This window comes from Globicephala melas, chromosome 5 (genome assembly GCF_963455315.2).
Source record: "Globicephala melas chromosome 5, mGloMel1.2, whole genome shotgun sequence".
NCBI classification, from domain to species: Eukaryota; Metazoa; Chordata; class Mammalia; order Artiodactyla; family Delphinidae; genus Globicephala; species Globicephala melas.
The window spans coordinates 51,878,921-51,905,432 of record NC_083318.1 but is presented as its reverse complement, the minus strand read 5'-3'; the positions used below and the strand labels follow the sequence as shown (position 1 = coordinate 51,905,432).

The following is a 26,512-nucleotide window of genomic DNA, read 5'->3' as shown; positions in this document are numbered from 1 at the left end:
TTATCATTTTTTATTTTTCATTTCCCACAACCAGTAAAAAAAAAAAAAAAAATCAACGCAGGTAAAAGGATCCAATTTTTAAAAATCATCAGAGTACAAAGAAGGCCACAGCCCTGCCCAGGTTTAACTTACATATTTACAGGTTGTGTGACACGGGTGTGGCTGCAGAAGCAGTTTAAAAGGCAGGATTAGGAAATGTACAAAGTTGGTCTTTCTTAGTAGAAGCCAGCCTTGTTTCCAAATGAGAGCGTTTCAGGACACAAATCACAGAACTATTTACTATATAACTTATGAAAAATGCTATACATTGCATGAGTATAAATATAGAGTATCAATGACTGTTTGGGAATCCGTATCTACACAGGGAAGGTCAGGGGAAGGCTCAGTTTGGTACTACAACCTATGAGAGTGATGGAGAAGCTAGGATCTGGGAGCACGTCTGCACTGACCCCTTTTCCCAGACTTGGTTGAAGCTCGCTCAGTCTCTGGGGAGACCTGGGGTTGTTGAGGATGAGAAGCAAGGGAAAGAGGAGGTGTACATACCACAGGGGGTTCTTGAAGGCACAGAGAGGGCATCTGGGACCAGAAGGAGCACACTTCTTGGTCCCACAGACACACAAGGACCCCACTGCCACTTGATGACGTGCCCTGGTTTCTGCCCTCAGTTTTGAGCTTTGCAGGCATGGAGAGAGGGCAGAAAATTAAAGTTCTTCTATCTATGGGAGTATGGGAGAATGCTGGGAAAGAGGTCCTGGCTTAGATGGGTGGACAGGTGGGTGGATGTATGGACAGAAGTTGACCATCGAAAGCTGACCCAGACAGTCATCTTGCACAGGACAGAGAGAGGCACAGAGCTGTTCCATGCTCAGGTGCTTCCTGTGATTCAAGGGGGCACAGTGGAGGGGACTCAGAACCTGCATATCTTATTCCGAAAGACTCAGCAGGGATGATTTTTATCAGCACTAAGCTTTAGCCAGAATGTCTGCCAATTTGGTTTCTAAATTAGCCAGGTTCAGAAGCACCCGAGGCCTTTGTGGCAGATGAAACATCTCCCCCAAACGTTCCCCATTTCCCAGCTCTCATCCTCCATCTGCCAGCTCAGGGATAGGACCACTCTCTTCTTATGACTGGAGCACCGGGTGAGCCAAAGCTCTCTGAGACCCTCTCTGTAGCTCGGATGTGGCTCCCATCCTGGAAACTTGAGGGCTCAGCAGGTAAACTACTGGGACTAACCCTCCCTGCCCGGGTGAGAAAACCCTGACAGGGGACGTGGGGAGCACTGAGAAGGGGGAAAGGTCCACATCTATGGTCTTCACCCAAGTCCCCGACAATTACACCATTTCCCCTGAATCGGGCGGCTCTGGGACACATGGGGCTACTGCTCTTGGTTGAAGCTGGTCTTTGGTAAAACAGAGAAGTCTGAGCTGGATCATAATAAAGAAAAGTGTACGTGTATATGCGCCTTTGACAAAGAAGCTGCCATCAATTCCACCCTTGGGGCTTTTCCTTTGCAAGGGGATGGTCTGAAAAAAAGTCCTACTGACCAGCCCAGCTGTGTGTGGCAGCAGGTGTGACCACCTCTCTGGCCAGGTTTCACTATCTAATTCTCTTTCAGTGTTGTTCTGCGCCTTTCCAGGCCTGGAAGACCCAGGGAGCATGGGGCTGAGATGAAACTACTGTGCGGGCTGATACGCTGGGCCAGGGAATGAGAGTCGGGACGGATGTCATTTCTCAACGGGGAACAAATCCTCCCGAGGTGGAGGAAGAGGTGGAGGTGGGGTCCTCCTCCGGCCTCCAGGCAGCTCCTACCTACAAGGCTGTGATGCTGGAAATGGTTTTGGTGCCCGAGGCATCCACCTCGGACTTGGGGACCCTGTCCTGGGCCTCTTTGTCCATGGCCATGTTAGCAAAAGCCTCGGGAGACTTAATGGGGACGTCCTGCACCTCCTGCAGGTCTTCACAGCACTTGCTGCAGCGGCAGCACTTCCTGCAGCAGCAGTACGTGCTGCCGCGGCAGTACGTGCTGTCGCGGCAGCATTTGCTGCAGCGGCAGCAGTTGGGGCAGCCACACAGCATACAGCAGACACGGCAGCAGAGGCTCTGGCAGGAGCTGGTGAACATGGTGATGAGCTTGTCCCAGGGCTTCAGCGAGTGCATCCACAGCGGCAGGAAGTTCCAGTTATGGAGCTTGTGGGGCAGGACGCGCGGGCAGCGGGACTGCAGGAGCCCGACCGCCACCACCAGAAAGACCACAAAGATGATGGGCGCTCCCACACCCACCAGCACTGGCCAGCCCACCAGCGAGAGGCCAAACACTGCCAGAGGGATCAGGAAGAAGAAGGTGACCAGGTAGAAGACGGCAAACCAGCAGTACTTAGCTGAGACGCTGCCCAGCCACTTGGCCAGGCGGATGGGCAGGCGGGTGAACGGGATTGGGTACCACAGCAAGATGCCTGAGATGTTGAAGAAAAAGTGGCACAGGGCAATCTGAAACGCAAGAGGTTGGACAGGTGAACGGGTCTGCTGCACAGTGGGGTTGGGGAGAAGAGGGCGTCATCTAGCAGCGGAGGCCTGAGTCTTCCTCGTCTTCATAGCTCAGCCCAGAGTGGGACCCATATTACCTGAGGTCCTACTATGTGTCTGGTGGGGGCGTAAGGGAGGGAGGGCGAGGGAGGGCAAGGGAGGTGACAGGCTGAATCACAGTTCAGTTTTCAGGGCCTGAAGTCCTTTAGGCCAAATCTAACAATGAACTTCATGAATGTTCCCGCTGCCACCCAGTGCCTTGACACTGCTGCTTCCAGCTGAGCAGTTAAGAGCTGGTGGGGCAGAAGGAAAGGTGTGCAAGATAGCTGGCTTTCTTGGCTCAGTGGCCCTATTTCAGGGAGGGGAGAGACAAGGAAAGATGGCTACAGTTAATAAAGATAATAGCAGCAGCAGCTGATGTTTATAGAGTGCTTACTATGGGGGAGGTGACAATTCCAAGCACTTTTATGGATTACTTCAATCCTCAAAAAATACCCTGAGTTGGCAACATTATCTCCATTTCATGTAGGAGGAAACTGAGGCACCAAGAGGTCAAGCTATTTTCCTAGAGTCACACAGGTGGGAGATGAGATTCAAACCCAGGTAGCCTGTCTCCAGAGGCCATGCACTTTGCACTTTGCTAGGTGTGCCCACCAGGTACCAAGCATGATGCTAAGGGCTTTGGACCAGCCCTGTAGGATACATTAGCCACGATCCATTGAGATGTGGCATAAGCATAAAATACACACTGGATTTCAAAGACTTCGTCCAAAAAGGAATGTAAAATATCACCATATTTTTAGATCAATTACATGTTGAAATGATAATGGGTTCAATCAAACACATTATTAAAATTAATCTCCCTGTTCCTTTTTTACGTTTCGAAACTGTGGCTACTAAAAAATTTCAGATTCCGTGGGTGGTTCACATATTCTATACTCACTCTATATTTCTATCAACAGCATGGCTTTAGACAGTGCCTCATCAGATCCTTATAATAATCCTAACGAGATAGGGATTATGGCTCCCATTTTTCAGACGAGGGAATTGATGCTCAAACGTTAGGTCACCTAAGGGCACTTCATGTGTAAATGGTGGCACAGTGATTCAAACACCAAAGGTCATCTTGCCCAAGGGCATCTAGTTGATCCAGGCAAGGCAGGTCCCCCTGATTCTTCTCAATGCCAGGCTCAAGACACAGGTGACCTCCCAGCGCCCAGTCAGAGTCCACCAAGAGGAGGGCAAGGAGACGGGAAGTGGTATCTATGCTTCCTGAATACCCATTCCACCTCTAGTAAAATGGCCACCCCACCTTTGTCTAAACAACCACTGGTGATGGGAGTCTGACTACCACTCTAAAGAGTAGATGGCTTTGTTCTCAAATCTGTCTCTCCGTGGCTTCTCCACATCACAGTTTTGGACATAACAGAGAAAAGCCTGGCTTGGTTTCTTGGTTAAACACCATCTGCTTACAAGACCATGGATAGGGTTGGATCCCACCCACAGAGCCCCGGCCCCATGCAGCATTTCCTGACCTGGAGCGAGCTCTTCAAAGTACTGCCTGGGCTAGCTAAGGCGGCCAAAATGGCGGTGGTGGTGGTACCGATGTTGGCGCCCAGCGTGAGTGGATACGCCCTCTCAATGGATATCACACCGATACCTGGCGGGGGGGGGGGTGAAAATACAAAGCCCACAGAATTAGCCCCAGAGGATGACAGAAGATGGTAATGTCAGCCAGATGGAGACCCAGGGAGAAACTCACCGATCAGAGGGGTCATAGCAGACGTGAACACAGAGCTGCTCTGAACGATGAAGGTCATTCCCGCCCCCACAAGGATGGCCAGGTAGCCAGTCACCCAGGCAAAGGGGAAAGGGAAATCTGGAATGCAGAGGATAAGAGATGCGTCACAATCCTTCTGGGGAAGGCATGGGTTGGAGGCCCAGCTGGCATCTCCACAGGACCCAGGGGGCACGGCTTGGCCAGAGTTGTGTAAAATCCTCCCCACCCCATACCAAGTTGTGTAAAATCCTCCCCACCCCATACCAAGTCTGAAATTGCAGATTGGATTTTCAGCATCCTTTCACCTTGCATATTCAGATGGTAGAACCAAGGATGTGGGTACGTGTTATGAAGACAAAAATACATTTCACTGGAGTTCTAAATGCTGAACCAATCTGTTATGGACAGAATGTTTGTGTCGTTCCCCCCTCCCGCAATTCATATGTTGAAACCCTGACCCCCTAATGTGATTGTATTAGGAAGTGAGGCCTTTGGGAGGTGATTAGGTCATGAGGTTGGAGTCCTCATGAGTGGATTAGTACCCTTATAGAAAGCTGAGCTTGCTTCCTCTCCACTCTCTCTTCCATGTGAGGACACAGTGAGAAGGCGGCCATCTGTAAACCAGGAAGTGGGTCCTCACCAGAACCCAACTGTGTTGGCACCCTGACCATGGACCTCCCAGTCTCCAGGACTGTGAAAAAGTAAATTTCTGTTGTTTAAGCCACCCAGCCTACAAGAATTTGCTACAGCAGCTGAATAATGACAAAGCACTTGGAGCATTCAGACCTCTATCTTTCCTCCTGTCCTGGTCTCCCAACACTGCATACCCTCCACCTTTGTTTCCACCTAAAAGAGCAGTGAGGATATGAAGCAGCTTGGAAGCCCTATAGACCCCACCCTCGGCACCACCAGCACAGGATCAGGCCCCGCACGGCCGGCAAGCATCCAGGGCACGGGTACTCAGCTCACCCTCATGACAACCCTGAGAGGTAGATATCCTCGGCCCCATTTCACAGGGAGAGTTTACAGGGTATATTTTCATTGGCCAGGATGCCATTCTCAGCAATGGAGTCTGACTGCCTGCCTCAAAATGCTGACGTATTTATCCAGAACCACATTTTCTTCCCAAGAGTCGAAGGGAAGTAGGGACCATGGTGGACTTCTGTTAACCTTTTCCTAAGGTATCCTGACAGACCCAGTAAAGTCCTGGGCAAACAGGGAAACTGCCAGGAAGGAAGGCCTATCTCACAGCTCTCTGGATATGAGCTGGCTCTCTCTCAGGACCTTGCAAACATCTGATGGAAGCTTGTGCCTTCTTCCCAGGCTCCAACCAAGACACTAAGGAAGATTCAAGGGTGAGTGGCATCTTAACTTCCGCAACTTATCAAAGCCCAGAGAGAAACTCCATGCAGAGGCCACTGCTAGAGGAGAATCAAAAGGAGCGCCCCTGGAGGGACCACAGTGACACACTATCCCCTAGAAGGTCCAGAATGGGGGGCAGTGTGCTTACCAGTGTTGATGGTCTTCTTGATGACAACAGCTACCTGCCCCCTGAGCACAGAGCCCAAGAGCTTGACAATTAGGACCAGGCAGCTACAGAGGACCAGCAGGGAGACTACCAGGAGAATGGTGCCCACGACAACATCCGGGAGGTTGAAATTCACGAAGATGTGCTGGCCTGGAGAGACCACAGAATGCCCTCATTAGGAGGGCATGGAACCCTTGACAGCCGCAGATTGCTACTTATTCCCCAGCATCCTTCCATCTCAGAGCAACAGAATCCTGGTTGTCAGCTTGACACACAGCAAGGCAGCCCAGAATAAAGACCACACTTTCCAGCCTCCCTTGCAGCTAAGTGTAGCCCTGAGGCTATGTTCTGGCCGATGGGACCTCATGAGGGTGAAGATGTAGTGAAATCCAGGGGCAGACCCAGGTTTCCAGCCCCATTCTTCTGCCTCTAAATCCCATGTTGTGTTTTACTCATGATAATGAGGATGCCTACCACAAAGTATTTGAGGAGCAAGGTGGGGTAGGATGGGCAAGTCAGAGTGGGAGCTATTGTTAATTATCAAACTCTTTGTGTTTTTTAAAAATCCCTGTGTGTCCCCATGATGATTCCAGAAAAACATGCTTATATCAATGGATGTATAGAACCTAGAACACGGGAGGTGATACGTTCACTTGATTCTGTGAGGTAAAGCACACCTGGAGTATTAAGGTATATGGCTCAGAATTAATGTGGGATGCACAGAGAGGAGGAGAAGCAGAGATATGCAAATGGGTATATAAGGAATAAATAATTAGAAGAACTAACGTCAGGGCCATAAAAGAGTCCAGAGGCAACAGTATAGCTTCTTAAAGAACTGGAGCATCATGCAAGCGCACTGCTTTGTTCAGTGCTATAGCCCTGCTATATGGGGCCTGCTGGACCATAGGGACTCATGACTTGAGGGTGAATGTGTTCTGTGTGTGCCCCACATCTCCTTCAAATCAGGCTGTCATCTCCCTAGAGGTACTGCCAAAGGGATACTGAAGCACATAGAAGGACCACTCTGGTATCTGTTGAGGAGTTCTGAATCCGTCTGGAACTGAAAGAGGAACTGAATACCAAGTCCTAGTTCTGCCCCTTACGGGGGGACCTGGGGCCTGTCCCCTGTCCCTAAGCCTTAGTTTCCTCTGCTGTGAAAGCTCACAGCTCATTGGCCAGTGTAGGACTGGCGTTCAATGAATCTCACTGCCCTTCTTTCCTTCACTTACTGGGGCTCCACACAGACAGGAAACACCTATCATCACCCCAGACAGCCTGTCCTGGCAGCTGACACTCTGTGAGTTTCACTCACACTTGGCAATGTTCTCCTGGTGGGTCACGTTCTTGATGGTCCAGGTGTGCAAACCATCCGTCCAACAGAGGGAAGGAGAGGTGCAGTTGTCAGGCGAGGGGACGGTGACATTCCTCTCAGTCTGAGTGGCAAACATGAGAAATGCTATGTATAGTCCATAACACTCATTTCTGGTGGGGAATGGCAGGAAATGCGAGGCGTCAGGGGAGACCCATAACAATTCGTGCACCGTAAGTATGATGAATTGCTTCCATGGGTCCCTCCATAAATGCAAGCAAGGAGGCAGCCAGAGGTAAGCCAGGAGGCATGAGAATAACAAGCCAGGAATAATGGGTCCATGATGTGGGCTGGTTCTGTCTGTCCTACTGTATAATGTCTGTCCATCCCATCTAGCATTCGAGGACTTAAGGATTCTCACTGGCTAGTTTTGATTTTTCAGGAATCCCTGATTTTTCTTTCCCCTTACCTTTTATATGCCCAATCTAAATGCAAGATCTTGCTTTATCAAGTATAGACCCAAGCATTCACCCACCCAGCAACATTCTCAGAAACTTACCATGCTGGTAAAAGTTTTACACCAAATCTTGATCATACTCTTGTTTTTGGCTGTTTCATCATTCATTGCAATTTGGTTGATAACTTTTTTATCCAGCTGAGGAAAGCAATGGACAGAAGAGAGTCAGCACGTTCTCAGAACTGATGTGGGACAGATGTTAAGCTGTTAAAAAGGGCTGAGGATGTGAACCGGACTGTGAGGGTGTGAACTGCACTGAAGGTGTGAGCTGGGACTCACTCTATCTACACTCTCAGGGCAGAGCACAGCACCCAGATGTCAGTGGGTGTTCAATAAATGAATGATTGTATGAACAATGAACCCGTATCTAAGAAGCATGCAGTAGATATTCATCAGATGACTGAATGACAGAAGAAAAACAGAAGGTAAGAGTGAAAGGGCAAGGTCCAAACTGGCTCCTTCTCCCCAAGGCAACATCCACAAAGCCTCCTTTCATTTATTTCAATAATATGGACAGACCCTAGTGAGCAGAGGGGTGAGATGGAAGGAAAGGCAGTAAACCCTTCCTCTTTGGCTGGGAGCAGGGTGCTACTTGAATCAGTGAGCCCACGGGTGCCGAGGCCAGTAGTGGGAACAAAGCACCCAGGTGTCCAGTAGAGAGTCCTTGAGTCTAGAGAAGCGCTCACCCCCACCACCTGCCCGCATCCTAATAAAGATGATACACTTGTTGAAATCAAGGAGATAATAAAGGCCAATGACTCCATCTCATCGGGTGTCCCTGAAGTTCTACCTCCCTTGGCTTTTTTCAGAGGCAGCCAAAGGGCAGTTTTTACAGACCCTCATCCACCTCTTCCATCCCAGCCCGGTGAGGGGGGAGCAGGGGAGGGTGTTGGGGCCTTTCCCTCTCTGCAGGAAGGCGAGTTACCTGGATAATGAGCTTCGTGAAGGGATCTGTGATAACTTTCAGAAGCTCCGGGGCATCCTCTCCATTCTTGAAGTTGAAGGATTCCACTACCAGGTTGGTCAGGCGCTCCAGGTAATGGGTGGCAGCCTCCAGAGGCAGAAGCACCAACACAGAGAGCCAGTTGAAGAAGTCATGGACGGTGGCCCCTGCAAAGGCCCTGCAGGAGGCGAACCCCATCCCGAGCCAGATTAGTCAACAAGCGACTGGGCACCATCTAGGCAGGTCATCACTTGTATCACCGGCCAGGTGCCACCTATCTGAGTGCATAGAGGCGTACAGTCTCACTTTTGTTCTCACAGCAAACCCCAGAGTGAGTGGTATGAAGATCCCCATTCAACAGATGAGGAAACTGAAGGCCAGCGAGCACGCAGGAATTGAAGACCACTGCAGAAGCACTGGGTCCAGGACCCTTGTCTCCCACTGTCCGGCAGAACCTTTCCCACCAGATCAGACAGTACACACAGTTTGCTCTGCTTGGGGAAAAGGGAACTAGATGTGTTTTGGCTGCAATTATTAGTTCATGGAGCACTGTTTGAGAAAACTTCATCAAGACCAGTTTCAAATCATGCATATGGAAGACGACCTTCATTTTGGAAAGGCGGGGGCCAGTATGAAGGTTACCATCAGAGCCTTCTATACAACTGAATTCTTAACTGTAAGATCTTGAGACTTTGATCAAATATTTGAACAGTCTCTACAGAAAACAAAGCTAATATATACTACAATTTGCATCTACCGGAGAAGGTTCACTGATTCCTCGTGAATTCCATCTTACCTATCTCCAGATTAAAAAAAAACTCTATAGTTTTTTTTCCCTCGATGAAAAAATGTTCCTTTAAAAAAACTCTGCATGTCAAGAAATACCCAAAACAAATAGAAGATGGGACATGAAGGGACAGAAGCTATTAAACATGTAGGGGGAAATGCTTAACTTCACCAGTAATAAAAGAAATTTGCAATTTATTTATTTGCACGTACAAATTTTCACATACCATTTTAACTAATATTTTACAAAGTTAACTTATTCTTCCTGGAGAGGGTGATTTAAGACATTTTCATACACTGCTGATGCAAAGTGATACAAATATTTCTTTGTAGTTTGGCAAAATGTTTAAAGAGCCTTATAGGTGTGTTTGATACAGTAATCTATCCAGGAAAAAATTACCAGGAAAGAATAATACACATTTCCAAAGATGTTACTGAAAGCAATCTATTTAAATATCCCAAACAGGGGGTGAGCTAAGCCAATTATATTCCTATGCGCAGGCACTTCCATAGATCGTGTATTTATACATCCAGAGGTAAAAGTTAGCGTAACAGTGAAAAGAACCCAAAATTTCCAATAAGAAAACCTGGATCGAGTCCCAGCTATGCCCCTCAGTGAAGTTACTTAACCTCTTTGTGTTCCTATGTTAATAAAATGGGGCAGAGAAAAGTCTGCTTAGCTCCTTGAGAAGATCAAATTAGCAAACACCCTGGGTAACGTGTATTATTATTTAGACCTCAGAACATTTCTTCAGGGTCCAGACTTTAGCCATGGTTGAGGGAAAATGAATGTCTCTGAGGACATCCACTGCCACCCATGGATGAGGGATGGTGTTAGCTGACCCCCAGCCAGCCAGTCATTTGTCTGATGCCACAGATGTCTGATGCCACAGTTGAAGTATAGTTGGTGTACAATATTATATTAGCTACAGGTGTTCAATACAGTGATTCACAATATTTAAAGGTTATACTCCATTTATAGCTCTTATAAAATATTGGCTATATTCCCCACAATACGTCCTTGCAGGTTCTTTTATATCTAATAGTTTGTACCTCTTACTCCCCTACTTCTATCTTGCCCCTCCCCCTTCCCTTTCCCCACTGGTAACCACTAGTTTGTTCTCATATCTGTGAATCTGCTTCTTTTTTGTTATATTCACTGGTTTGTTGTATTTTTTAGATTTCACATATAAGTGGTATCATATAGTATTTGTCTTTCTTTGTCTGACTTATTTCACTTAGCAAAATGCCCTCCAAGTCCATCCATGTTGCTGCAAATGACAAAATCTCTTTCTTTTTTTGTGGCTGAGTAGTATTCCATTGTGTGTGTGTGTGTGTGTGTGTGCGTGTGAGTGTGCGTGCGCACATCACTCTTCCACTCATGTCTTGATGGACACTTAGGCTGCTTCCATATCTTGGTAAATAATGATGATATGACCATTTGGGGCACATATTTTTTCAATTTAGAGTGTCTGGTTTTTTTGGATGGGGACTGCTTCTCTATTTTAACAAGCTGTGGAAAAAGCCCACCACCAGTTAGAAGAGAGGCTGGGAAATGTGCTTAATTTTCACATGAAACTTTTGGAAGAAAAGGGTTTCCTTTGCCTGTATTTATCCTGCCCCATTTTTAGATCTTACACATTCACAAAGGCTCTATGTTGCCTTTTATTGGCATGTGAGTGAAGAAGAAAAAGTGGCATGGGTTGAGCTGGCCAAAAATGGAAGCTTTAGGAGGTAATAATTATTTCTAAGTGAGACAGTAAATCCTATTCTAACTGGCCTTGTTTTACACCACAGGTCAAGCTTCTAGCGAGAACTTGTATTCAGGCAGCCCTGACTGTGTGCCAGGCACCTTGATAAGCATTTATCTGTATGATTGTGTTAACTCCTTTAGACAACACGGCAGTGACAGATACTATTACCCCAGCCCTGCATATCAGGGAGCTGAGTTTAATCAACTGATAAGTATGTGATCCCAACCCCAGCCATACTCCACTGTGTCTATTTCTAAAGAGGTCTAGGGATAAGAAACATGCTCTAATGTTAACGGTAGTTAGGACAACCTGGTCAACCCCAACGGGTGGTGGCAAAGGCTGATGCTGTGCCTCCTACCTTCTGAACTCACTCCGGTCTCCTGACTGCATGAGCGCCACAATGGTGTTGGTGATGGAGGTCCCAATGTTGGCCCCCATGATAATGGGGATGGCAGCCTGCACGTTCAGCACTGGAGGGTGGAAAAGAGTAAGTTATCAAGTTAGTAAGTTGAGGAAGGCAGCTTGGCCGTGTTCCTGGTGTGGCCCAAGGCAAGCCGATCACATTCAGGCTGGCAATCCCCTAAAGCATCAGTTCTTAACCTCTTTAGGGTCTGTACCTCGCTGTGAATCTGACAAAAGCTTGGACAGCTCACTATAGAAAAATGCACATGTACCAAAAAATAAGTAAAAAATTTTACTTTCTGTAAAATATTGTTCAGTTTCAATTTCTAATTCCTATGGATTAAAAATAAAATCAAACAGTGTGAAATAAAAAAAATTTCAGCACTTAATTACAGGGAATTCAGAGTCTCCATAAAGCCCTTTTGTGGACCCAGTTTAAAAGTTTCTTTCTAAATTCCTCTGTCCTCCCTATTACAGATGCAAGGGTAGCTTAAAAGAGACCAACAAACAATGTGTAAGGACTTGTGTATTTATTATGGCAAATTTATGGCAGAATAATTTCTTTTTCTAACAAAATTAATATATTGCCACATGTTCTAACATATGAAAGTATTTTGAAGAAGTAATGAATAACTTTTTCTAATTTGGCCTCCAAAAGTCTAGTTAATTTTAGCTAAAATGCTGGTTTGGGCTGAAAATTAACCAGTTCAAACTGTCCACCCCAGAGGGTCTGTCTCAACTTAGCGAGGGCAAATGTTGAACAGGATCAAGTTTGGAACGTCAGCTCCCCAAGCTCAGTTGCCCCAAAGCCAGTGTGTGATGTGATTACATGGTTTTATTCTTAGCCCTGACAGCGGTGATGGAAATGTTCTAAATCTATGTGGTCCAATATGGCAGCCGCTAGCCACATATGACTACCGATCCCTTCAAATATAGCTCTTGCAGCTGAGCAGCTGAATTTAAGGTTAAATAAAATTAAATAGGGGGCTTCCCTGGTGGCGCAGTGGTTGAGAGTCCGCCTGCTGATGCAGGGGACGCGGGTTCGTGCCCCGGTCCGGGAGGATCCCACATGCCGCAGAGCGGCTAGGCCTGTGAGCCATGGCCGCTGAGCCTGCGCGTCCGGAGCCTGTGCTCCGCAACGGGAGAGGCCACAACAGTGAGAGGCCCGCGTACCGCAAAAAATAAATAAATAAATAAATAAATGAAATGAAATAGCCACATGTAGCTAGTGGCTGCTGGACAGGATAACACAGTTCTAGAGAATTCAGAATTGAGTCTTCAAGCTTTGGGGCCAATTTTCAGACTCAGCCATGGGAAGGGAAACAGGAGACTGCCTATGATCTAAGCTGAACACATCACAGTTAGACAAGATAAGAAGGTAATGGTGATAAGCCCGGATACATTCAGAGTAAATCCCAGCCTCCCCAGCTGAACAGGGAAATGCCTGAAATGTTATCTGGGCTCATGGGTTCTTGACTCACATGAGGAGGCCACCATGCTGACGACAATGGACGAGGAGGTACTGGAACTCTGCACCAGGACAGTCACTAGCACCCCGATCACCAGCCCCGCCACAGGGTTGGACATGATGGAGTTGTTGCTGAAGAACTGCCCGGCCACCTTCCCTGAAAAACAAACCCATGGCCACGTGATGGGGGTTAGGTGGGTGCTGAGTAACAGAAGTCTCCGGTCAAGACCAGCTGGCCATAGGTACCAGCCTCCAGACTTTTATCTTGGGCATCTTGCTTCCTCGGGCTTCTCCCCAGTGCTTCTCTGCTGCCCTGACTCTGCCTCTGTGACCTAGTTCCCCATCCACCCCTGTTCCTCTTGTTCCTTCACCCTACACCCTCCCATCCTTCAACCACTTTCATCAGCAAGTCCCCTTCTAGTCTTCTCTTTTCATGAACATGGCCTCAACTCTGTACTTGGCCTGATGAGTGCCAGTGCATCTCCTGATGCCCTCATTCTTGTCTCTGGGATATATTCCCAATTCAGAAGATTTACCCAAGTGGATCTTCTCATTCTTTTCTATCTACCCCCTTAGACCCCAGCCCCTAGCCCCAGCCTATAATTGAATTCTGGGAGTGTCACTTTTGAGAATGTGCCTCTAAGACCATCAATCCACCCTCCAATACATTGGTTAAAAAAGACTGAGGCCCAGAGAATGGAGAGTGGAATGACTTGTCTGAGATAGAGTGCAAGGCCCCTTACTGATGCTGCCTTGGACCAGGGGGACCAGAGTGGCATCCAGCAAGTCGGTCTGCTCCTCACACTTTCCCAGTTCTCCCAGGTCACAAAGATGAGTTCTCAAGAAAGGCACCAAGGGGTGCAGAAACCTATGGTCTTCCATGTCACCAGATCTGAGTTTAAATCCCACTATGCCAATTATGGCTGTGAAACTCAGTGCAGGGCGGTGACCTTCTTGAGCCTTGGCCTATTCCTCTGTAAGTGGGAAGGACTTTTGGGATGGAATGGTTAAGACAATGCCCCTGGAAGTGCCTACTTCAGTAGGCATTCAAAGTGTTGGCTCTTACTGTTGTCACCCATCAGGGATGCACAGGTGACCAAGCGTATGGTGATTGCACTTCCAGGTCCCCTCACCCTCCACAGCCACACTCAGTGGTGGGAGGTGTTTAGGCAACTGCTCTGAATGCAGATCCCCTAGCACAGGACCCCTATCCTTCTCCAGCAAAGGGCCAGCTTTGATTTTTAGCAGTGGCTTTAGCCTAGGAACACTCTTATTCAATAATCCCCTCAGGTGGGGAAGCCCAAAGACAGCACGGATCCCTCAGATAAACCTTTAGGTCAAACAGCTTCCTGTCCAGTGTTCCTAGACAAACACATGGAGCTGATCGCTTGGCCTTGGCTCTAGCCCTGGCTCTGGCCTAAGCCACTTCAGCCAGCCAGTCATAGCTCTTTCGTGGGCCTCAGTTTTCCTTTCTGTAAAATGGGGGCATGACTTCACAAGATGATCTGAGGTGGCTTCCAGTCCTAAAATACTCCAGGAGGCTGCAGCTGGAGGGGGCCTGCTGAGCTGTGACTTTCCAAACCAAATTCAATGAGAACACCACCCCCAACCCAGACCTTTGACCTCTTCCATCCATACCTCCAACCAGCTGGAAGGCACTGCTGAGGACATCCAAGGAGCACACGAAGAAGTAGAGAAATGCCAGAAGTAAAATAAATTTCCCAATCCCTTGGAAGACACAGAGAATCTTCCCTTTGGTGTCTCTCTCTGGGGGAGGGGAAAAGGCATGGAGGCGTTTAGTGTCCGAAACACTGAGAAGTTTGACAATGAGCTCGGAACTCCCCCACCTTCCCTCCCAGCCAGGCAGCTGTCATCCTATGGATCACAAGACCTAGAGATGGGACGTGTCCACAGCTGCAGTTTTCAAAGCAATTACCACTGTACTCCATTTAATTGAAACCTGTGGTGAAATGTCTCTAAAGCATTTGGCTCTGGGAGGAGGGGCCCGTGGGCCCTGGGGCACACACAGGCCAAGCCGGGCAAGGCTTGTGCTGGGCTGAACCCGGGTCACTGCTGAGCCGTTAAGAGCACTTGCCCCTTGCTAAGCGTGGGGTCAGAGATGATGGCTGTCCTAAGCACCTTCAGAACTGCACAGAATACTTTCTACAAAGTGGCCGCAAGGCAGCCATCGCAGACTCCATCTGGGACGGCTTGGGCTCTCATACAGCCCGGGAGGCTACCTCCTTGGTGGCTGTTTTCGACGCTCACTGTTCAAGTGGTTCTCACTTCCTCCCAGCTCCTTTACCCTCCCAGCTGTCTGATCCGCACAGACCTCACACCCTGCCTGGAAAAGAAGTACAGCATTTGCCTGCACCCCAGCTGTTCTGTCTGTAGAGTCTGTCTTCTGCAAGCCTTCCCTGATGCCCACATTTAGGTGAGGGGACTCCTCTCCCCCAACCCCCGGGGCTCTCAGAGGCAGGGCCTCATCTATTTACTGCTGCATCTGCAGCACTGAACAGTACCTGGGACCTGGTTCAGCACAAAATAGATTATAAAGATCAGCGCAGGGTCTGGCCTGGTTATAACCCTGGTGCCGGCCCACATTTGTTGAATGAACGAATGAAAGAACAAAAACATCCCCCGGTCATCACAGGATGCTTGACTCTTAAGCTGGGTGGCATCCCCTAGCCAGGACTTTTGCTCAAACAATGGAAGGGAGAGGCCGACACGAAGGAGGGGACGCTGGGAAGCTGGTAACCTCAATCCCTTGCCGACGGGCAGTCCCCTCCCGCCTGCCCCGGCTGGCCTCGTTTACCTGACCACTTGATCCCCGTGTCCTGAAGCTCGGGCAGGTTCCAGGGGTCTTCCACCACTGTGGGCTCCTCTATCAGTGCCATGGTAGAATAAGAGGGCAGAAGTTCAATCTTGGTGACAGGGGTGTCGGTGTCATCTGCCCAAACAAGCAGGGAAGACGATGAGGAAAGAGACACCAAGCCTGGGTCTCCTGGTGTCCTCCCAGGGGGCCAGCCCAGGGCTGGAGGGATGGCACGTACTTTTGCCGGTCTCCTTGCCTTTTGCGGGTGTGGTGGACTGCTGACCGGCGACCCCTTCGATGTACTTATCCGAGTTAGGCTGGGCATTTTCCAACTCAGGCCAAGGAGCCATGGTCTGTGGATGGGAAAACAGCTTACAGAAGTAGCCACTGAAAGGAGGCACACTCAGTTTCTGTGACAAGAAGGGCCAGTGGTTGCAACGATTTCGGGGAGTTAAGGGATTTCGTCCTTATACCTTCTAAGTATGGACCCTTAAGCACCATATTTCACACCTCTGCAGGCCTCCCTCAATCGCTCACCCAGGCTGTCACTAAGTCAAACCGCTGTTTCCAAGTTTTCCAAAGCCACAAATCTATATACATCAGTTGATCTTCCTTTGATTGCTCTAACGTCTGTCTTGGCCTCTGTCTTGACTCTCTCCCTTAGTCTGAAAGGGAACACGAACCCATTCATCTTCATCAACTTGTGGTACCACCAAGTCCTCACAACACTCCTATGGGCTCCCCACCTGCTGCTCATTAAGGGACAAGTTCAACTGCAGATCTGCGCCAAACCTCATCCAGTGGACTTAATGTCTATGTATACACTGATACACATTCTACCTGCTTTACCTGCTACTGGGTCTTCTATGAGAAGCATGACACATTACATCTGGTTCAAATCCCACAGGAGCCACTTCTCAGTGGGTGTGTGTTTAGGCAAGTCCCTTTATGCCTCTGAGCCATCTATAAAATGGGGACAATTCTTCATGCTTTGCAGGGTTATGAGATTAATAGTGATGCCTAGAAAGTGCCCGGTAAATAGTAGCAATGATTACTATGCCATGCTGCCTGGATTAACGACCCTTTGTCAGAACTACATTCTTCCCAGCCTTTGATAGAGACTTCCTCATAACCCATTTTCTCAACAAAGCCTTTCTCAGTTCCATGGAGAGGAAGCCTGGCCCCCGACAAGCCGGGACGTCCACTACTCACAGTCCTTGTCCTGACACACCAGACAATGCGGCCCAAAGGACTGGAACGAACAATTCACAGGAAAGGAAGTACAAGTGGCTAAAATACTTATTACAGAATAGGCGTTCAGCCTCATCAGCGACCCGAGATATGCACACCAAAACAGTGAGATAACTTTCAACTATCAGATTAGCAAAAAATAAATAAAAATTCAAGTATAATATGTCACTCTGGAGAAGATGCAGTGAATTAAGCACAGCTGAAGCTCTGGAAAGCAGCTGGCGAAATGCCTCAAATGCCCTACATTTTTCAAACATCTCTGACTCGATAATTTCACTTCTAGGAATTAAGAATCTAGGAAAAATGGATAACTAATAAGAACCTGCTGTATAAAAAAATAAAATTAAAAAAAAAAGATTCTAGGAACATTTTTTTTTCCTCAGAAAATCAAAACGACCTGCTTTGCTCTGATCACCTCTTGGGAGAGGGTTTCCCAGAACCTTTGTCTATTCGTTTCCTTTCCTATTTTTCTTCAATAGATCTATTTCCTGCCTACCAGAATGTAAGCCCTTCCAAGAGAGGGGGCTTTGTCTTACTCATAACTGCATCCTCAGCGTCTACAGCTCTGCCTGGGACATTGACAGTGCCCAATAAATATTGGTTGATGAATGAATGTGATGCAGGCCAAAATGCACTATAACTTACAGAGTGAAAAATAAAAACAGGAAACTATTGTATTAACTATGGTACATCCATACAGCATAATAGCATGCCATTAAAAATGTTATAAAGAACCAGCAAAACAAACCAAAAAAACCCAGGAAAATGTTTTAGATGAATGGTGAATAAAAGGCACATTTATGTCCCATTCACAGTATGATCTCAGTAAGGAACCAGCAATGTTCCATGGGGTTCAGAGTGGGTGATAGGATTATCTGTGATTATTTTCTTCTATCTGAACTTTCCATATTCTTTTAAGAGATGCAGCCCAACCCCCAAACCCACAAAGGTAAAATGGTTCAGGACACCTGTATTGTGACTGTCACTCATACTGACAAAGCTAGAAGTTAAAAGAAGCTGATTCTGTGAGTCCCCAACATGAGAGGATTTCGTGAATTTGTTTGGCCCAGGGAAATTTTCGACTTCCCCCATGCAGCTGCAGCGCGTGGCACGTACTTCTGCGATCACAGGGAACATCCCGCAGTCATTGGCTTCCAGGAAGGCACAGGCCAGGTCTTTCCTTTCAGCTTAAGAAGCACCCAGCACAGGGCCTGACACACAACACGCCTCGTGCACTTTCTGAGCAGTATGCTGGGACCTGCCTCGCCAGCAAAAGCCAATACTTATTGAGCCAGGCTGTGCCCCACCTCCCTGCCACCCGTGCGGGGAGGTGTTTTTATTCTCCCATTATACAGATGAAGAAACTCAAGCACAAGGAGACTTATAACTTGCCCAAGGTCCCACATGGTAGCGCCTTGGACACAGGTCAGTTTGAATCCAGAGTCTCCTGCAGCCACTCAAGCATGTGTCCTACTGGTGTGACTCACCTGGCACTCCATCACACATTACTGCAATACCTTTCAATTGATTTCTGAGAACAACAACTATCACTTTAATGAGTACCAAAGAGGTGCCAGGGGCTGTGCTGGTGCTTGACGTATATTATGTCATTTAGTCTTCAGGCAAGAAAAGGGTCGTGAGCATCGCCATTCACAAATGGGAAAAAACTGGAGCTCCAAGACGTTTAAGCAACTTGTTCAAAGTCACCCAGTAGGTGAGTGACACAGCCAGTTTTTAAACACAACTCCACCTGTCAGTGAGGCTATGGGCCATATCCCCAATATCTTTGGCTGTGACAGACATATCTTCCTGGAGCACTGCTTTAACCCACACAACTGGGGCAAAGGGAATGTTAAATAATGTGACCAGTGGATGAATTACATTTGACGAATCCCCTGAAGGGTTATGGTGATGATCAAGTGTGTCATGTTTTAAAAGCTCTCAGAACAGTGACTGACATATTGTAAACCTTGTGTGATTATCAAGGATCATGCTAAAATGAGCATGGACATATTGTAGTACAAAATGCAAGATGTATCATTAAAAATTAAAGGAAAGAAAACAGAACACAAAAAACTGCTTTGAGCTTGCAACTGGCTGTTCTGGGCTTACTCACAGACCCCCAAGGATTTAAATATCTGCCTCGCTGCTCTTGGGGGCATTCTGAAGGAAAAATTTGGAAATTGCGACCTTCTACCATCTTTCTCTCTCTTATAATCTTAATTCACCCTAGAGTTGTTCTCCTATCATTTATGCACACTTATACTGCCTTCTCAACTAGAATTGAAGTTTTAGAGGGCAGAAACCCTGTTAGGATTTTCCTCCCAGCATTCAGCAGACTACACATAGTAGGTACTGTATATTTGTGAATGGAGGAGTCAACATATAGGGTTTGCTGAGGGAAACCCTAGAAGGTCTGCTGTGTCCTAGACCCACATTGATCATGACCAGGAAACAACTCAAGCCTGAATCTTACTGATGAGCGCTGTTCCTCATTACCATATGCAAGTTGGGTTGGCCAAGATCTGCTGGATGGAGCAACTGTATCAAGAAGCTGCAACCAGGATGTCACAGCAGTGCCACCTGGGAAATTCTCATCAGCAGTAAGGTGCTATTATTTAAACTGTTTCCGGTGACTGGATTTCTGACTGATCAGAATCATTTTCTTTCAAGAACTGAACAAAGCGTCTAGCGAACTCAGAAACAGACACGTCTGTGGTCTGACATCCAAGTAATTCACAATAATACAAGCAACAGAATGGGCAGATACCCTTTTCCACTGAACTGGACAGAAAGGAGTAGAATATGGCTGTAAGGGATCCCACAAGCTAGGGTACCTTGAATGCTTCCTCTGTGCAAGGCCTGTGCTGGCTTCCTTCCCTTCCAGGTCCTGGGTCCTCATTTACTATTAATCAGCGTCACCAAGAAGCAAAGGCAACTTTCTAATGAAATTCTCTACTCTTCCTTCCTGGAAATCTTGCTTCCCCTACTCCAAGGTCAGCCATTTGTCAGAAGCCCAAATCCCCTTTACAAATTTTCCCTGAGGAAGCAGTCATTTCTCCTCATCCAGTTCAGTAGGCCCTCCTTATCCTTGGCTTCTGCATCTACGGATTCAACCAGCCACAGATGGAAAACATTCAGGGGAAAAAACATATTCCAGAAAGTTCCAAAAAGCAAGAGCTGGATTTCCAGCACACAGGCAACTATTTCCATAGTGTTTACGTTTTATTTACAACTATTTACATAGCATTTACACTGTATTAGGTATTATAAAGAATCTGTCTAGAGATGAGTTAAAGTATATGGGAGGATCGCATTGGTTATGTGCGAATATTACACCATTTTATACACGGGATTCTGGGAAAGTCCTGGAATCAATTCCCGCAGACACCGAGGAACCACTGTTCTTCATTTCCTGGTACATTCATCTACTCCACCATCACTCACTGGGCATTCACCGTGCTAGTCGCCTGCAGGTAAGGAGAGGAGGTGCAGGTCCACACACCGAAGCACTGTCCCCCAGAGGGGCAGGCAACCAGGAGTCATCTAACCCAGCCCAGGACATTCTGAGGCAGCTGCCCCCACCCCGCTCGCCGGCTCCCAGCCCTCCCCCACCCCGCACCTCCGCACCACCACGCCCCCCCCTCCACGCCCCGGCTCAAGTTGCTCTTCTCAGGACCTGGAAAGTGGGGAAATGCAGGCCACCTGGCACCCAACCATTGCATTAGGCAGCGTGGCTGTGGAGCCCCATTCCCCCGGATTCCCCGGCCAGCAAAGCCCCAGCGCTCCAAGTAGGCTCACCCCGCAGATTTGGAGGAAAGGAGGGCTTGGAGCAAATGGCCCATGATTAGTCCCGAGACCAGGCAGCTGTTCAGTTCGCTGATACCCTAGTGCTTGTCACATAGCACTGCTTGTCACATAGCACCGGCAGAGAGAGAACCATGCAGTAGGTGAGGGCCTTGCAGAGCCCTGCCACTCACTGTGTGTGACCCTGAGCCTCGGTTTCATCATCTCAAAAATGCGGAGAATACTCACTGAGCTGTTGTGAGACTAATTGATTAATGAGTGTGGGTGAGGCCCCGAGCAGAGTGCCTGGCAGAGTGAACACTCAGAACTTTGTGAAATGAACTGCATCACAAACAATGAACAGCCTCAACTCCACTTTGCCCCAGAGCATAAGCTCTTCATCTCAGTGCACAGCTGAGTGGACCTCGGTAAATATTTGTGCTGACAAATGAATCCAAAGCACCTAAGAGAAAAGGATCTAACGTTTGTTTTGCCATGGGGAGTGTCCTATGTGATCGGTGACCTCATTAAACCTTATAATAAGGAAGTCTTCTTTCCAGTTTACAAAGAAACTGAGGCACAGAAAAAGTTTAAAAGTCCCACAGTGAGACTTCCCTGGTGGTCCAGTGGTTAAGACTCCGCGCTCCCAATGAAGGGGGTGCAGGTTCGATCCCTGCTGAGGGAACTAAGGACTCACATGCCCCACGGTGCGGCCGAAAAAAAAAAAAAAAGTCCACAGTTACCTAGGGTTAGTCAGGATTTCAACCCAGGACTGCTGGTTCCAAAGCCGGAGAGGCTTTCGATAGAACTCTCAGCCAGGTGCCAAGACAGGAAGGAGCAGTTATGCTCTGGGCCGCATCAAAGCAGCAAGGCGCCTCAGGTCCAGGCTCAATGGGGGCTCTGAAGGTGTCTGAGATAGCTGGCTGGGCTCACACCTCTGCAGGGGTCACTCTTGCCTAGTCATTCAGACAGCTGGAAATGCCAGCTAAGATGCTCTAACGGCAGGCTGCTGATTCCCTACAAAGGCTCAGGCATGCCAGAGGCCTGGATTCGGCATATGCCAAGACTTTTAGTAGGCACTGGCCAGACAGAAGATGTAGCCTGAATCTGAGGCTGCTGCTCCCAGGGGTGTGGCAGACACTAGCCTGTCTGGAACCCGATTCCCTTGGGAAGGGGTTTGGGGGCCCGAGGGGTCCTTGAAGCCTGTGTTCCCCTCCAAAGGTTTTCTCCCATCCCTATTCTTCCGATTCAGCTGTTCCCTCTCCCCGCCTTCCCCCAAGGTTGTACTCTAGTACTCTCCTGCTACCTGCCAAAAGGAGAGAAGGGTAAAGTCATCCCTTTTGGCAGTTTGGTACTAATACCCAGAAGAGTGTTTTCTATTGCCCAGGCACAAGATTAGTGACTATGACTGCACATCTGCTCCCTTGCCCCCGCCCCAAGCTCCTCCCTATAATTGAGCTGGCTGTATTGATAACTCTTTGGGCTCAATTTCCTGCATCCACTTGTGTACCCAATGCCAAGAGGGCCTCTTGTAGGCCAAGGAAAATAAACTGCTCAGCCTTCTCAGACCTGGGCAGCAGGGAAATGTAGGGCACCTGGAAGTCACCCAACCCCTATGCTCTGCATTGTTTGAGCCTCTCCAACCAGGACCTGTTCCGGGGCCACCTGCGATCAGAACAGCAGCAGCTCAAGGCCATCTGAAGAAGTGGGGAGAGGAGGAAGGAGGCGTGGGGCATCCTCCTGCTGAGAGACCTCAATACGCAGGCATTTTCCCACCGGGCTGTGGCCTCCACAAGCACAGGGAGAATGACCTTGAGCTCCCAGCACGCAGGGCAGTGCAGACAGTGTCTGCCAGCCAAATACTTACTGAGTGATTTGTGTCAGGCACTGCAGTAAGCCCTGTTCACAAATTAACCTGTTGAATCTCACAAGCACTTGATGTATTCCTGTCAATTTGCTTGAAGTAGTTATACCTTAGTACCAATGTTATCCCCATTCTACAGAAAAGGAAACCAAGGCACAAAGAAATGAATTCCTTCAAATCGCACTAAGCCTTCAGAGACAACTCAAGCTTGGGTATTCTGACTCCAATGTTCTCAAGAAATATTATCTTTTACTTTGAAAGAATGACCAAGACTTCAAAAATTCCCAAGAGGGCAGTGGTTACTTTCCTTCAGCTTCCTCTAGCCATCACAAAGCAAAATAATCCCCAGAGAACAGGGTGGTGGAGCAGGGAGGCATGTGAGACAGAGAATCAATTGGCTCAGTTTTACCTTGATGAAAGGCTTTAGACTCTTGAAGATATGCACTAATAGGATTTTAAAAAGATGTTTACGCTACTGCTTTAAACTAAGGCCCTCTTACCAAACCACACCCTCCTTCATAGTGTGCTTCCAATCTGTATTTATGATATTTTAAAATAAATCCTGCAATTAACTTATAACCATATCAATTATTTTGTAATTTGGGGGGGGCAGGGGTTTCAAAGGGCTAATTTATAAAAGATAAGCATAAAAGATAAACATCTTGCAATCTTTTCGCAGCCTTCTTTCTGTACTGTTTTGCATTTTTAAATTCACTGGGATGAATTAATTCTCTGGGATGCCCCGACTACTCCCAGCTGATACTGCCTTTCTGTCCCCAGGGTGGAGTTGGGGGGAAGGCGGGAGGAAGGCGGTGTGGAAGGTAGCTAAAAATTAAAATTTTATTCTAAATCACTGATCCTGAGATGTTTTCTTCATTAAAGTGAATTCAGGCCACATTTATGTCTGACTCACGTCTAACAGCAATAACCCAGACATCCATCCTCCCACCACTGGGGACTTGTTTCAGTGAAACAGTTGAGTGACTTAGGGTGGATTTTGGAGGGGGCAGTTTAACACCCAAACCTTTACAAAGCATGCAGTTCCCAAAGTTACAAAAATAGAGAAAGAGATCATTATCAGCTAGTTGGCCTGGCAGGGGCCAGAGATTCAAAGACACTTAACAATCTGAAACAATGGTTACTGCCATGAGGCACAACTTTTTCAAGAACACTCAACTGACAACAGGTTAAAGAATTCCAGCACAGGAGCCAGGAAGGGAAAAAGTCAAACAGGGCTGGAGCAAGCAGAGCTAACACAAATCCCACAAGCCACCTCCGTGAAACCAGCAAGTTTGAGAAAGTTGAAGTGATGAAATCCACAAGCCACCTCCGTGAAACCAACAAGTTTGAGAAAGTTGCTTCTCATTAAGGGAAAAGGAGAGACTCTCTTCACCTCAGTACCAGCTACCCAGGGCATCTGAAGACTGAACTAACTCCACTCCACATGCCTCCCTTTCTGACCTGGAGATGCTTGAGCTCCCCCACACAGCCACACCTTACACACAGCTCCCCAGCCCGCCAGCCTGGTACCTTGACTCCGAAAACACTGAAAAATTGTGGGCTCTGTTTTCCAGACAAGCGGAAGGTTGTCTGATGCTGCCTGCCCCGATGGGACCAGCAAACCAGGACTGTATCTTGCAAGTCACTTTAGATAAATAACGCTGCAAACTAGAACAGTAGCACGTGGAAGTCACACTGGGGGAGGCATGGCATCACTGGACAGCCACCCAAACCTGGAATTTTCAGCGAAGGAAAGACAGAAGAAAAGACAGACCATTCTGTTCCTCTTCTTGTAAAGAGGGAGAAACTGAGGTCCAGGGGCACACAGGGACCTCCCTCAGATCACACAGCTAGTTAATGACCAAAAAGAGAGTCCACTAGTCCTGATTCTACGGGGTAGGAATCCCCAAGTATGCCACTACTAAGAGTGTAGTCATAGGAGCTGAAATAATAACAACAGCGGCAACAGTAAGTAGAAACAGTAAGAAGAAAAAGAAAAATCTGAAAATTTGGGGGAGGTTATGTTTTTCTCTTCCAAGCCCAAAGCCAGCGAAGTTCCTTGAGGTCAGGATAGAGGGAGATCTAAAAGAATTAAGTAAATTAAAAGTGAATTAAGGTTCTTTCAAGAGCCAGAAGGGAGGAGGAAGCGCCCTGACCCCAGCGGCGGTACTCACCAGCACTCTGCGCAGGTAATGGACCCGAGCAGGCACCCAGGTGGAGCGCGGCGCGCTGATATATATCAGGAAGGTGTTGCGCAAAAAGGCCGGCGGCAGCTGCAGTCATCACGCCCCTCGCACATTCCAGGACCGCCTGCGGCCGCCGCCGGGGCACATCTTACCCGCCGGCTTAATGAGCCCATCGTGACCTCGCCCGCTGCAACGAGGAAAGAGGCGGCCGGGCTGCAGGGTGAAAGCTCAGACGGCCCCCCGCTCCCGAAAGGCGGCCAATGTCCCCGCGCCCAGAGCCCCCGGCTGCTGCACGCCCGCCCCGCCCCGTCGCAGTCCGCCCGAGATCCCAGCCAAGGCGGTTTAGGGGGTCTCCCTGTCCCCGGCTTCCTCCTCCCCAAGAACCTGAACCTTCTAGTTTAGCTCCTCTAAGGCTGAAGAGGTCAGAGACGTTGAGACATAGATAGAAGCCAACTGGAAACTCAGGGACAAATCTTTCCAAACAAAGCCAGGATTGTTCGCCTTATCAGGCTCCGGGATGCTTTCTGCCCTAGTAGCTTGGAGTCAGTAGTCAGACACTTGGCCAGCTGGAGCCCTGGGTCTGTGACCGGTCGGTGCTGGCTTAACCAGGCTGAGAAAGGCGAGGAGGGCTGATCTCACCGCCAGAACGTCCTGCCTGCCTGTCCCGGCTTCGGCAAACCGTGGCCCTTATTTCACCTTCCGCTGTGCCCTGTATTCCCTGTGTGACCACACATATTTCTCCATACTGGCTTTGAGAAGACCTGTCCCAGGGAGAGCCCATCATGACACTTATCAAAGCAGCAGCTCATTTATGTGCGGAGCAAACACTTCCTCCAGGGCCCACACAATGCCTTCCTTGGGGTAAGAGTGGTTCCCTTTCCAGCTGAGGTTAGAGTGGGTAGTGAGCATGACATAGGATTACTCAGGATTTGCTGAGCCGGGATCAAACTTGGGTTTTATTCCAATACCCAGGCACTCTCCCGCTGCCAACTGGTCTTGATTTTACATCCGAGGAAAGGGAGGCTTAGCACGTTTATGAGTTGCCCAGTAGCCCACAACAAATAGTGGAAGTGCCCCATTGGAACTAGGTTGGTTTCATTGCAAAACCAAGAGTTCTCCCCACCATAAGGGGAAAAAAGTCAGGAGTGCTGCTTCCAGGAATCCACAGAGCAAGGCTCTCCCTGAGGCTGAGAAGTCAGTGGTTACACACACTAACTCTGGGGTCAAACTGCCTGAGACCAGTTTCCTGTTCTGCCCCTTGCTTTTTCCCTGCCTTCATTTGCTTGTCTATAAAATGGAAATAATGAACGCTCTCTGTGAAAATGAGCTAAAATATTTATAGCACATAGAACAGTACTTGGCACAGGAAGAGTCCTCAGTACACGTTAACTGTTAAAAGTTTCACTGGGAACCTCTCGTGTTGGGAGATGAGCGGGAAGCTTTGATTAGACTCATCTAGAACCTTGGGACTCTGAGGTCATTCTCCACAGACTCAAATGCTGGTCACATCAGTCCAAGGGCTGAGACATATTGCTTGGAGAGTGGGCACTAGAAATCAAATCAGGTCAGCCTGTTCTTATTAGAGGGATAATGATTTTGC

The 26,512-nt window shown here is 48.2% G+C and overlaps 1 protein-coding gene across 1 annotated transcript; it reads right to left on the bottom strand.

The window, feature by feature from the left end:
* SLC34A2 (solute carrier family 34 member 2) lies at positions 1-25,015 on the bottom strand. Its single transcript, XM_030832191.3, has 13 exons — positions 24,901-25,015; positions 16,064-16,178; positions 15,826-15,960; positions 14,649-14,777; positions 13,024-13,167; positions 11,499-11,610; positions 8,583-8,778; positions 7,700-7,795; positions 7,144-7,264; positions 5,814-5,981; positions 4,286-4,402; positions 4,059-4,183; positions 1-2,487 (listed from the first exon to the last, which is right to left on the bottom strand). Exons 2-13 carry the CDS (start codon positions 16,173-16,175, stop codon positions 1,810-1,812), a joined length of 2,133 nt encoding a protein of 710 aa, XP_030688051.1. The 5' UTR covers positions 16,176-16,178; positions 24,901-25,015; the 3' UTR covers positions 1-1,809.
* Between the last annotated feature and the right edge of the window lie 1,497 nt (positions 25,016-26,512).

What these genes read in the sequence shown, in the direction of transcription:
- SLC34A2 (XM_030832191.3), bottom strand. Translation starts at nt 16,175, where the DNA reads ATGGCTCCTTGGCCTGAGTTGGAAAATGCCCAGCCTAACTCGGATAAG. An exon ending in AGGCAAGGAGACCGGCAAAA is followed by an intron (nt 15,961 to 16,063) that starts GTACGTGCCATC and finishes TTGTTTGGGCAG; the next exon opens with ATGACACCGACACCCCTGTC. An exon ending in CACGGGGATCAAGTGGTCAG is followed by an intron (nt 14,778 to 15,825) that starts GTAAACGAGGCC and finishes CCCCTCCCCCAG; the next exon opens with AGAGAGACACCAAAGGGAAG.